The sequence below is a fragment of the Propithecus coquereli genome, unplaced genomic scaffold (assembly GCF_000956105.1).
Source record: "Propithecus coquereli isolate 6110/MARCELLA unplaced genomic scaffold, Pcoq_1.0 Scaffold223, whole genome shotgun sequence".
Classification (NCBI taxonomy): domain Eukaryota; kingdom Metazoa; phylum Chordata; class Mammalia; order Primates; family Indriidae; genus Propithecus; species Propithecus coquereli.
The window spans coordinates 2336776-2349914 of NW_012147523.1; the positions used below are offsets into that span (position 1 = coordinate 2336776).

General features: G+C 44.0%; 1 protein-coding gene across 1 annotated transcript in view; it reads right to left on the bottom strand.

Moving 5' to 3' along the window:
* Positions 1-271: 271 nt before the first annotated feature.
* Positions 272-13139, bottom strand: part of TNRC6A (trinucleotide repeat containing 6A) — a 52339-nt gene continuing 39471 nt past the window's right edge. The window contains exons 13-19 of the mRNA XM_012644933.1: positions 10215-10373; positions 9431-9571; positions 7745-7852; positions 6258-6479; positions 4379-4449; positions 3479-3618; positions 272-3044 (exon numbers count right to left, since the gene is read on the bottom strand). Coding sequence (XP_012500387.1) covers positions 2669-3044; positions 3479-3618; positions 4379-4449; positions 6258-6479; positions 7745-7852; positions 9431-9571; positions 10215-10373 — 1217 coding nt within the window. The 3' untranslated portion in view covers positions 272-2668. The remainder of the gene's footprint in view (positions 3045-3478; positions 3619-4378; positions 4450-6257; positions 6480-7744; positions 7853-9430; positions 9572-10214; positions 10374-13139) is intronic.

Genomic DNA, 13139 nt, shown 5'->3' on the forward strand with positions numbered 1-13139 from the left:
GGGAGAGCGAAGTGCAGCGTAAGCTGTCCTCGGGTCACTGAGGGTGAGGAGGGTCCCAGCAGGCCCACTGCGGGAGGGGAGCAGAGCTGGGAGGTGTATCTGAAAATGCCTCGAGTGACCGTTAGAAGGTTTACAGCGGTTCTCCTAGGCTGTGAGTGACTTGAGGTTAAGCCAGGGCCATAGCACGGTCAGCTGCAGGTCTGGGTTACAGGTGCTTAGAGAATAGAGCTGTGTTAGTGAAGGACTAGGCAAAAATCAAAACCACTTTAACAATTTTTAAATCAAACACTTTATTTCCACATAACAAGCGCAAAAAAATCCCAAACACTTTAACAATACAATTAACGCAGTTATGAAGTCAATTATATACTACTCAAAGCCCCAAAAGGTCAATCAGCTTAACGTTCCAAACATTTCCAGACGTGGTTTTTCAAAGCTACCTTTGGTTTTTGGAAAAACCAGTATGGAAGTCAATATACACTGAACGCATTGAACAACATTTGCTTATATTAAGGTGTTCAACAACATTAGCTTACACCTGGCAAGTTGGAGCATGATTTGAAGTCATACACTGAAGTACATACACAGGTTCTGCCCCGGCTCCTGCAGCGAGGAGCGAGGGCTGTGAGGGGGAAGAAAAGGCCAGTCCAGGCTGCGGCATTTCTCGTTTTGTAACAGAGGTATGAGAGTTTAACACTAGTACACTGTCAAGTCATTAAGCTTCATGTTCCAAATGGTCTCTTGCTGAGGCTTGAGATGGGCACAAATGGTGGGGAAGATGAAGTCACAGAAGAGTTTTGAGCAACAAGATCCCAAAGATGCTCAAAGAGGGTAGGAAGGAGCAAGCTACAGTTTCCCATTGTTCTCACATTATTTCAGGGTGAAATTGTGGAGAAGTTCAGATAAAATGTTCAAATATTTGCTTAGATTTTTAATTGGTTGCTCTATGAGAACCCTCATACATAGCAACTTTGAAACTTTCATTATAAAAAAGAGCCTACAAATAAATTCACAAAAAAGAGACAATTAATGTTGAGCAGCCAAAAAGTCATGGTTTATTATATCTGAAGAAATTTCATAATTCAAACACAACCAAACTGTACATTTTACAATCACATTCTATTTGTAAACAGTTAAAAGCCACTGACTTCTTTTGCATCTTAGGACACAAACAGTTAGAATCAAGGCAATGAAATGATGGCAAATTCTGTACTGTTAAAATTTTTACCCTTGTTTAGTCTCTCTTCTTTGACTAAGCAAGCATTATAATACCATTTGTGGGCAAAAAAGGGGGGAGGAAAGAAATTTAAAAATGGTGTAACTCGTTAGTTTGCAACAACATTTAAAATTTTCTTTATACAACAAACAACTCTGTAAGCCCAATACCTTGGTTACAGTATGCATAGTTACTGATTTCGGCTTTAAGGTACAACAGTTAAACATTAACACAGTCACAAGAGAGCAGAAACATATAGAGCCACTTGATGGGATTACAAAAAATTATTACCTATTGATTATTAGCAAACCATCATCACTCACTAATAAAAAGACAGCATCTGAAAGCAGAATGTCAAACTCCAGCTTTAAGCGTTTTTTTGTTTTTTCTTTTTTTTTTTGGCAGAGAAAATTCTTTAACAGAGCAATACGTAGTATCAGTGCTAAAAGTTGGGGTTTTTCTTTTTTCCTATAAGAAACTACAAGGAGTTTTTTTTTTTACTGGGGAACTGGTTTTCCTGAGAACCATGCTCTTTGATTTAGGACAGGAATAGAAAAACAAAAGAACATGGCCAAATGCTGCTCCTTTTTTCCCAGAGATAGAAAGCATCTTTTAAATCATCCTCCTTTTTTTTGTCTTTTAAATTTTTTTTAAATGATGGAAGAGTAAACATTTTTTCTCAAAAAACAAACAAAAAAATCTGTAAACAAGAAGGTTCACTGTGGGAACCTTCAAAACAAAATGGAAAGCCTATTCAAAGTGCAGGGCCCGTCCTGGGTGGCAGGTGGGCTGCAAGTCACAGCTGTGGCCACAGTTTTTCAAACTGCAGAGCGAAATTCTTTAGTTTTACAACATGAAAAAACTGGTGCAATACTTTCATTAATAATCCTAAAGTCAGTATCATAACTTGATCTTTTAAACTCCACGATACCACAATAAGGTAGGCAACATCAAGGCATAGTAGAGAGCGCACACCTTTTAAGAACATCCTTGAGTAAACATTTACACTGGAACAGCTGCCCCCCCATATTGCCGATTAGACGGAGAGAACATCATTCAGTGCAAAGGTAAAAGCTCATACATTATCAGCCCAAAAAATGGTTTGCAAAAGAAAAGGGGGGGGAGGTATCAGGGAAAAAAAAGGAAGAAAAGAAAAGAAAAGGAAGAATCCAAAGGCTAAACATGATGAATATACACAAGTGAGCTCATTCTATACGGTTTAGCATGTATGGCGCTATTTGGGAGTGTAAATAGATAGATACCTTTTCACATTATAATATTGGCCTGCATGATTCAAGTATTCAAACTGATATGTTTTGGGGAAAACAAAGTGGAAAATGTGCAGAGAATAGCTGTTCCCACAGGTGGCCCCTGGCTGCAGGCGGCGAGCCCAACTTAGTGCTCCTTTCTTTCGCGTCTGAGGTCACAGTTTGTGAGTCTCCATCTACACTGTTACATGGACTCTCCACCCCCACCCAGGTGGTCAACAGAAAGAAAAGCATTAATGGGGGATGGGCTGCTAATTCCTCGGGGGTCGCTGCTGCTTGGAGGACCCCACAGGCTTGTGGAATAATGTGGGGTCCCCCAGAGTGAAGTGCCGTGAAGGTCTCCACAGTTAGTTCCCGACAGCCCAGCACCATTCCAGTGATTGAGATCGGTCCGGCTGGAGAATGAGTGGGAGCAGTCGAGGGAGCCCAGCCGGCTCTGGCTGGACCCAAGAGACTGCCAGCCAGGAGAAGGGGTCAGAGACTGACTTTGTGCAAAGAAACGACTGATCTCCTCTTCACTGGCAAACTCAGCAAGAATAGTAGTGTTCCCCAGTACACACCTAGAGGAGAGAGGCACAGCAGGCTTGTGAGCACTTGACATGTGAGAGGGGCTTCATGAACTCAAAAAAGTGAGGGTGAAACTTGTCTCTGCTAGAAAAGCTGGAGAGAGGGAGAGAACCCACCACGTAACGAGCGCGCCCGCAGCCCTCCCAGCGCCTGATGCCTCGCCCAGAGTGAGCCTGCCCTGGGAGCACCACTGTGGTGTGCCAAGATCATGTCTGTCTGTCTCCTACATGAGGGATTTTCCAGGGCCCTTTCGGTCAAGTCTGATTGTTCCCCAAGGAGTACCGATCTTGGAACCCAGGGTACAGTGAGGCTGCAGCTGTCAGGAGGCACCTCCCGCGGGACCCGTCGCTGCTCGGAGCCATGCTGTGCTTTCTCACACACTCCTTCCGCCACGCTCTCCCAATTAGGAGCTGAATGGCCAACTTACATGTGCAGAGACTTTTGTGCCTTCACTACCTCTTCTTTTGAACTGTAACGGACCAAAGCATTTCCATGTGGGAGGTTCAGGTGGAATGTTATCAGTGGGCCATGCTGCATGCACAGAGTACGCAGAGTTGAGCCATCGATCTAGGAGACAGGGTGGGGACCACAAATTAGATGTGTCATGATGAGGGCCCACCCAGGGAGGCTGTCCCAGGCTGCAGCTCTGGTCCTTCTCTCTTCCCCAAGGTTCTTTGCTCCTGGGTACCACTCTTCACTGGTACTTGCTGCTATGATGGGGTACAGTGCCCCCCTCCCCACCTCCACTGGTCCCAGAGCCATACCTCTGTGGCCTCTAGACTCCTGGACACTCCCCAGATCCCCAATTCCTTAGTTAGCCATTGCCCCTGCTGTGGCTTCATGTCTTCTCTCTTCCTGCCCTGAGGACAGGATCCACCAAGGCACTGCTCCCTGGGGGGAGGGGAGGGAGGTGGGCTCTTAACATCCAGCCTCCAGAGGAGGGAGTAGTCCAGGGGCTGAGAAATGTCCTAACCTTAAAGGGCAGACCTGGGTTCCTCAAAGTGCAGGACAAGGACTGCATCACATTCATCTGAAGGCCCTCACAAAAATGCAGATGCCCAGATCCTGGCCCAGACCTACCGAATCAGAATCTCAGGGGTGAGACCTGGGAGTCTGTATTTTTGTCTGCTCCCATGCACATCAGTGTGAGAGCCACGGGATCAGACCACAGCCTGCCTGAGGCAGCATCTCAAGGCCAGTCCTCTGCCATTTCCTCTGCATGGCCTTGACTATCACTTAGTAGCTCTTCTCTCAAACTCAGACCTGAAACCTTCGTTCCCATGCTCTTTGGCATATCCATATAAACCAGGATGTCTGGTATCCTTACCTGAGGTGTAAGGTTTTTTAGAACAAGCCAATTTGTTATTCTCCCTGAGCTGCTCTCACCCCAGCTGGAACCTAAATAAGGAAAAAAAAAGGACAAGTCAGTTTTCCAAGACTGCAGCCTGAAAGACTGTTTAGGACAAACATACCCCAAATTACAGTTACTCAGTAGATCACCTGGCCTCGTGGATTCCTTCTCATCCTTGCACTTTTACATGGGATACTTTCTCCCTAGGCCCAGAATTTGAGCTCACTACAGCCACGGCCAAGTGTTAACTCCTAGGGCAGGGAGCTCTGCCTCTGGGGACAGTGAGCTCAGAACTGCTCCCAGCTCACCACATGGTAGGGTAGCAAGGAAAAAAGGGCACATCCCTTTGGGATCTTTTCATTTACAAAGCTAAAATTATCTCCAAATGGCACCACGTGGGGAAGGCCTCATCTGAGGTTTGATGACCTACATGTTACACTCCTCAGGATGTGAAGCTTTAAGGGGATTTAAGAGCTTGTAATCATCTAGACGTCCCTGTGTGGGAGCCCCCCAACTGGCCCCCCTGCTCGGCCTCCATGGCATCCTCTTCCCCTAGGAGCAGAGCTTTTAATCACGATCCAGGCCCGCCCCATCTCCATCTCCAACTAAAGGTGCCTCACAAACACTTCAGCGTGGCTTGGACTGTTCCATGACATAGTTCATGCCTAATTCACTTCTCACTGAACCTTCCCCCAGCCCCTTCCTCTAATAACTCAAAACGGAACCTTTGTACTGTCTCAGGTCTCGGCCTTGGCACAGGCAATTTCCTCTGCTTTGCTTGGCTTCCTGATCCCACTCAACTCCACCAATCCTCCTTAGGGTGGGCTCCTTGGTCCTTTTATTAGCTCCCTTCACTGTGTGTCACCAGCCACTTAGCTGGCACCCACCCACTGGTGTGGCTTACAACACACCAATTACATTAATCTGCATTTAGTAGCTTAGAACGGACCCAGGTTATTTATTTCATGTAATTAAAACTTTCCCCTCAAAGGAAACGCTGCAAGTTTTTTGTAGCCAATTACCTCTCTAAAGATTGGAAACAATACATTAGATCAGAAAATACTAATGAACTTTTATTACTCATTTTCAGCTTGAAGATGAGAAAGTTTGGTACAGTTTCTGGGCAGAGCAGAGGGTCTTTAAGACCATACTTACTGGGAGAACCGCTGGACCACTCTGAGTACAAGTGGCCGTGTGTGTATGTCTATGGCCTGGGGGTGCAGGCAGGGACATAATGCCAATACACATCCAATGCCAGTCATTTAAAGAATGAGCAAAAGCAGGAGAACCAGTTTTCCTGGGACAGTCTGGTTTATGCCTTGTTGGCTCTATGATAGTTAATAGCACCCTCTTTCACTCCCAAATGTCCCTGTTTAAATAGTAAGTTGTATGGTCATCCCAAGTATAAGCCAAGCTCTCATCCAAACAGGTCCCCTTCTACGAGGCCCAGATGGGCTACTCCCACCTTCCCCAGCCTCGTCACGTAACGGCTTCTGCCCTGTGTGACACGGTGTTACTCTGCAAGCCTGCCATGAGCAGGAAGATACCACAGGGTTTAAGATGCACTCTTGGGGAACTTCTGAAAGAAAAGTGCTGCCCATTCATTAACTTTACCACTGACTGTTGTGTATCTTTGGGTAAATATTCTCAGGTAAAATGGGATGAGACTCTCAAAGACATGGAAATTGCAGAAGGTGGCAATGCACTAGTGATCGTATATTTATTTAAGTTCTCATTCCACCTTACAGAGGGTAACAATAGTTTACTGTTTAAGTCTCTGTTAAACTAGACTGTTGGTACTGGTTAGCATTTAGCAAATAAACCACATGAAACTAACTTATATATTTCATCTTACCTGGGGTATATCTGGCGTCAGAATTTCCCCATCCTCCACCTACACGAAGGGGAGAATTATCCCACGTAGACAAGGGTGGCTTCTGACCAGTCAGTCCCGGAGGTGGGCGGGACGGAGCAGTGATGTTTTTAGGTGGCAAAGGGACCTTCCACAGCTCATGAGCCAGAGAGGTGTTTGTAACTGAACCAGGAGACCATGTCAATTTGGAATCACTATTTCTGGCTACTCAAAGGGAGGGAAAAAAGTGGAGAGGGGTGGAATAATGTTTAAGAAAAGAGAAAATTCAAATAACACCCATTCTCCCACAAAAAAACAAATCAAAAAAAATGAAATTCTATTAAAAACTCCCAAACTAAACTGCCAAGACAGAAACTCAAAAAACCCAAAGGAAACTGCTCCCACTCCTCAAAACACTCAGACCATTTATCTGTTATTAATAGTTTTAAGACCTATGAGATTCTTTAGGCTAGTATATAAAACTGCACTTTAATTGACATCAAGACAGAAAATGGTTAGAATTGTTCAAAAATAGCAACTGTGAACTAAATAATCGTAACTGAGTCACTCGAGACATATAGGCCATTAAATAAATTTTAGAACTCTGCTGGTTACTCATGGAGAAATGGATTACAAAAGTAGCCCCCACTCGGGGAGTCGCCAGGACAGATACATTCACTGGGTGCCTGCCGCTCTGTGCCGAGCGCTGGGCTGCTCAAGCGCATCCCTAACCCTGACACACATTCTGCTGAGGGCAGAGAAGAAGAAAAAGAAAAAGAAAGCCAGCTCAATTCCTGATACACACTGCCTCATAGCCATGGGGGCACAAGGGGGTGTGCAGGGATCAGGCACACAATAAACTACATCAAAAATAATGCTAAAAAAGAGGAACAGAAAAGGATGGAAAATTTCCTATCTCCCATCACTGTTTATTCTCTTTTCTACCTGACTTACAAAGTGCATGTTCTCTAAGTCAGTGCTACTCAAAATGTGGTCGAAGACTGGCCACAACACAGTTTTATTACTAGCCTGCGACAGAATGAGTACAGAAATTCAGAGTGAACATTTGTAAACTTCGACATTGTCATAACTCTTAAGTGTATAACCATTTTTCTAATAATTCAAAATTCATGTTTACTGTATTATACAAAGGATTGGAAATTTAAAAAAAAAAAGATCCTTCACTGCAGATAGTTTGAGAACCACTTTGGCTTAAATTACATTTAATTACAGAGCCGAGGTAGCTCTCAGATGAGTGAGAGCTGTTTAGTGAAAATTAATTATTTTAGTAAATGACTGCTGGGTACAATAAATTTTAGAGGAATAAATGATGTTAAAAATATTTCCCTAGGCTCACGAATACAGTCTCCTGACTCCCTGAAGATTCTGGATAAAAAGAAGAGGGCATTAAAAACAGCTGCCACAGCCCCACGCTGTGCCGACACCCTCCTCTTCCGAGCCGGCCCTGGTGTGCACAGGACGAGGCCCACCTGAAGTGCTTTGTGCTGTACTGCTGAGGGGAACGTTGTAGTTGGAGGCACGAATGGATGACCAGGCACTAGTTGAAGGCAGCGTGGTGTTCAAGGATGAGGATGACCCTACATGGGGGAAGAGTCCAATGAGTCAGCCACCAGGGCAAGAGACATGGAGTTTAAGAACAGACAAAACCGTTCAGAGAAATTGAAGCGTAACTGCATGCCACGAGAAAGAAAACAGGTATACTTGGGATAACAGATGGTGCCTGAGACTGTATCTTCCTTCTTGCCTTCAAGAGTATGCTGAGAGTTTGCTAGTTGTTTTTACCTTGGCTTAGCAAAGGTATTTTCCTTTCTACCCCATTTTCTCAAAACTGTAGGGAGGATACGCTCTAACAGTAGGGTACAGCAACAAAGACAACGCCCAGCTCTACTTCCCACGACTGGGCTCTAAAAGGAGGTTCAAGTCTTGCTGCTCCTAACTCCCGTCTCTGAACTTTTACAGGCTAGCCAGTGCCCAAGGTACCCTGTCACTGGCAATAAGCCAGGCCTTTAGCCTTCTCCATCATACCGCACACTCAAGATTCCAAAACCTAGTGTTTCTTCCCATTTTTAAAAACCCTCTTGATCAGCTACTCTAAATGAGCCCTAGACCTGACCACCATCTGGATCACTATGCCAGATCCCCAACTGGTCTCCCAATCCCATCTGCTCCCCACTGTCACATCACCCCACCATAAAGAATGAGTCTTCTCAAAACATTCAATAGTGTATTTCCTTTGATACCAAATCTAAACTCCTCTCCTGACTTTCAGAACCTTTCTGTAGGCCATCAGATCCTTCTATTTATTAACTGCCATGCTGTGAAGTTTTATGCTTGGCCTTTTATTCTCCTGTGAAGTACTAGCTTTAACTACTTCTATATGGTTATCTGCTAAATTCAGCCCTTTTAGAATGATGAGGATTCTTTTCTTACCACTGTGATAGAGCAAAAACTTGTTACCTTAGAAAATTATATATTAAACTGAGAGGATACATTTTACAGAAACAAAACACTTCTCAATGTTTCAAAAATTCCTCTCATTTACCTTTCTTCTAGAAAATCATGGATGGAATACATGTAAATGCCTAGAGGTGAAAAGTAACCATGGTGATAGGTAATAGGATGGTTTTATTTGATAACCCATCTGGACTGCAGGGATCCATAAATTGGTCTTATTTTTACTCTCTGAGAGAAAAAGGGGATAATTTGCTCCACCAAAGTCCTTCAATATTCAGAGTGTAAAAAAATATAATATTATGGTCACATCCTTTATGAGAAACACCCATATTTAAATAACCATAATCTCATAACTCGGTATAAAGTAGATAGCAATCTTCAGTATGTTTGTTCATTAAGTTGTTAATACAATTACTGGAAAGCAAATATTCATTGGTCCTTTGTGTTAACTTATTAAATTAATATATGCGTTTACTATATCAAGTGATAACATATCCTCATCATTTTTAAAGTGGGCAAATTAAAGAGTCACTTATGGGAACACTGAGAATTATCTTCACTTTCATGAGTCCATTGGTTGTCAGGTGCTGTGAGGTGCTGGAGTGACTTTGGCCGCTGAGAGCTTCATACCCACTTTGTGCCATTCTTAAACTTGGTTGTTGAGCATCACTCAAAAATTAACTTAAGCCCCACTTACGTACCACTGTTCCTGTCCCTGAGGTGGTCAACTTCCCGCACAGTATTAATTGAAAGATTGTTTATGACACTGCCAGGAGTGACGTAAGGGTCAGTTTCGGGGTCAATGTTTGGATAACCTTTCCATGGTTCACCAGGGCGAAATTCTGGAAATGGAAGTTCAAAATTAGTTCAATGTTTCATCATCATTTAAAATCCACTATTAAATATCATTTATTCCTAAATTTTATGCAACTCTCAAATATTCTCCAATTTTACTACTAATAACCTTAAGAGGCTGGTTCAGTAATACAATTTGTACAACATAAGCTGTTCTTTACGAATGACTTGCAAGTTAACAACTGAAATCATTTCTCTAGATTTATACATTTTTAAACAGTAACACTTGAAAGTGCTTTATGACAAATTACAAAGTCAATGCAACTCAAGTAGGACAAAGTACACCACAGATGCATTTTTCGTGATTCCTCACTGCAAATGAAACTACCGTCAAGTCAATCCCCTGACACAACTGGAGAGAAACAATGAATTAAGGTCTTTTGTACAGTTCTTTATGCTGGTTAATGGGACTCATTCCACCTTTGCTGCCTGGAGCACTAGGAACAGGCAGGCACACTCATTTGTCCAAGACTTTATACTTATAAACTTTTTCTTCATCATTTCTGCATTCCTTCTTATCAGCACTGATCAGTCCAATCACACAGAATTGGGCTAAATTATTAGTAAGTCCAGATGCAACAAAACCTTAACAGAAACACAGTCTCAGGAAAGAAGGTATTAGCATTTTACCTGGTGGCCAATTAACACTGCTAGAGCCATTAGGCGATTTGGCACGTGGCCAGCCATCTCCTATTGAACCTGGAGGACTGGCTGGTGAAGTACTGCTGTTCATAAAGTCATAGGGAACAAATGGAGACTCTTCCAGCCTGAAACCACTTGAAATAGCACCTAAAAAGAAAAAAATGATAGTGAAATGTGAACAAAATATGGTATCAAATTTACTTCTTATAGTTTCTCAAATATAATAAGAAAACTTTCCATTAGATCTATGGGCTCCAGGCCGGACACGGGGGCTCACGCCTGTAATCCTAGCACACTGGGAAGCCGAGGCGGGAGGACTGCTTGAGCTCAGGAGCTCAAAACCAGCCTGAGTAAGAGCCAAACCCCATCTCTACTAAAAATAGAAAGAAATGAGCCAAACAACTAAAAATAGAAAAAATTAGCCAGGCATGGTGGCGCGTGCCTGTAGTCCTGGCTACTTGGGAGGCTGAGGCAGGAGGATCGCTTGAGCCCAGGAGTTCGAGGTTGCTATGAGCTAGGCTAACGCCATGGCACTCTGGCCCAGGCAAGAGAGTGAGACTCTGTCTCAAAAAATAACAAATAAAAAATAGATCTATGGGCTCCAAAAAGTGTTCTGCAGATTATGTGAAGGTGCAAGGAAAACAGAGCTCTGTGCTCTCTTACAGACTTCAGTTGCTTTTAACTCTTATACAGTAAGATTCTAACATATCATTTGAAGAATATCTGCAAAGGATCATATTGGATGTCATTTCAAGAAGGCTATGAGGATCATAACTATCAATAAGTGACGAGAATGAGTACACAATTATTTCCAAATCATTAAAACACTTGTATTTTTGGCCTAAACTGAGAACAAGTACAGCGAACTTTTTGTTGGGGAGATTCACGGTTTGGGAATGAATGAGGAATACAAGGGAGGAACAAGAATTGTGATAGCTGGGCGTGAGTGTACACTCCTGTAATCCTTAGGAGGATCTCTTGAGCCCAAGAGTTCGAGACCAGCCTGAGCAACATAGCGAGACCCCATTTCTACCAAAAAAAACAAAACCAAACCCTCGGCCAGGTGTGGTAATATGCACCTAAAGTCCTACCTACTTAAGAGGCTGAGATGGGAGGACTGCTAAAACCAAGGAGTTCAGGGTCATGGCAGACTATGATCACGCCACTGTACTCCAGCTGGGGGAGTGTGCAAGACCCTGTCTCCTAAAAAAATAAAAAAAGGAATTCTGACTTTAAAAAAAGAAAAAATGTGGTTGGGGCCAGATGTGGTGGCTCATGCCCCTAATCCTAGCTCTCTGGGAGGCCAAGGAGGAGGACTGCTTAAGATTAGGTGTTCAAGACCAGCCTGACCAAGAGCAAGACCCCATCTCTACTAAAAGTAGAAAAATTAGTCAGGTGAGGTGGTGTACCTACAGTCCCAGCTACTCAGGAGGCTGACGCAGGATCTCTTGAGCCCAGGAGTTTGAGATTGCAGTGAGCTGTGATGAACCCACTGCACTCTAGCTGGGGCAAGACTCTGTCTCAAAAACAAAAGCAGAAGCAAACCGTGGTAGGGAACACTGTGAGTGGCAAAGCGGTGTATCCAAGTGTCCAGGAAACCGCTATGCCCACAAGATAATGTATATGCAATGAAAAGAATGCAATGGCCGGGCGGGTGGCTCACGCCTGTAATCCTAGCTCTCTGGGAGGCCGAGGTGGGCGGATTGTTTGAGCTCAGGAGTTCGAGACCAGCCTGAGCAAGAGTGAGACCCCGTCTCTACTAAAAATGGAAAGAAATTAATCGGACAACTAAAAATATATAGAAAAAATTAGCCGGGCATGGTGGTGCATGCCTGTAGTCCCAGCTACTCGGGAGGCTGAGGCAGGAGGACTGCTTGAGCCCAGGAGTTTGAGGTTGCTGTGAGCTAGGCTGACGCCACGGCACTCACTCTAGCCCGGGCAAGAGTGAGACTCTGTCTCAAAAAAAGAAAAAAAAGAATGCAATATCTTTTTCTATCAGGATATTTATACTTCTATCTGATACCCTACCCCCTTGTGACTACACAGCACAGGTAAAGAGATCTGTAACCAAAATGGGTGTGAAGTCCCATAAAAACACATAGCAATGATCATTTGTTTTCTTGTCATTTACTCTCCTGACTCATCTTTGAACACACCTTAAAATGACTGATGCTGTACTACAAGTGGCAAGACACATCATTTTCCCATTGAACAGTCTCAGCGGCTGTGCTAAATGCTGGACATGGAAAGGTAAGATGAATGAGGTCCTTGCACTCAGTGACACTATATTCTTACAAAAAAACAAAAGAACAGAGAAGGGAAGGAGAATGTGTGGCAAGGAGGGCTGGGGCTAGCATGTGAAGAGATTCCAGGCAGTGGGTATGGCCTGCACGAAGACCTGACAAGAAAAAAAGCTTGATGTGTTTGAGGAAACGAAAGACCATTTTGTCTGAAAAATAGCAAGTGGGAGAGTGAATAACAAACATTAAGGAATTGGGCCCTGGCCTTGAAAGGCCGAGCTGACCGTGTATGTTCTGTTTCGAAGCTCCTGAATTGGGATGTGCACCGCTGCAGTTAGCCCCGGGCCCTAGCACTCCAGACTGGCCTCTGCCCTGCTGGCACGACCCTGGGTTTTCCATTTCCTGAAGGCATCAGGAACCCCCTGCATGCAAGGCTCTGCAGGCCACAGTAAGGAGTTCTTTTATACTGAAGGGTTTTAAGATGAGAAGTAATATGATCTGATATGTTTTGAGTTCACTTTTGCTGCTGTGTAGAAAACGGACTGGAGCTGAGGGAGGCAACCAGGAAGCAGGGAGACAGATCTATGGGCTCCAGGCCGGACACGGGGGCTCACGCCTGTAATCCTAGCACACTGGGAAGCCGAGGCGGGAGGACTGCTTGAGCTCAGGAGCT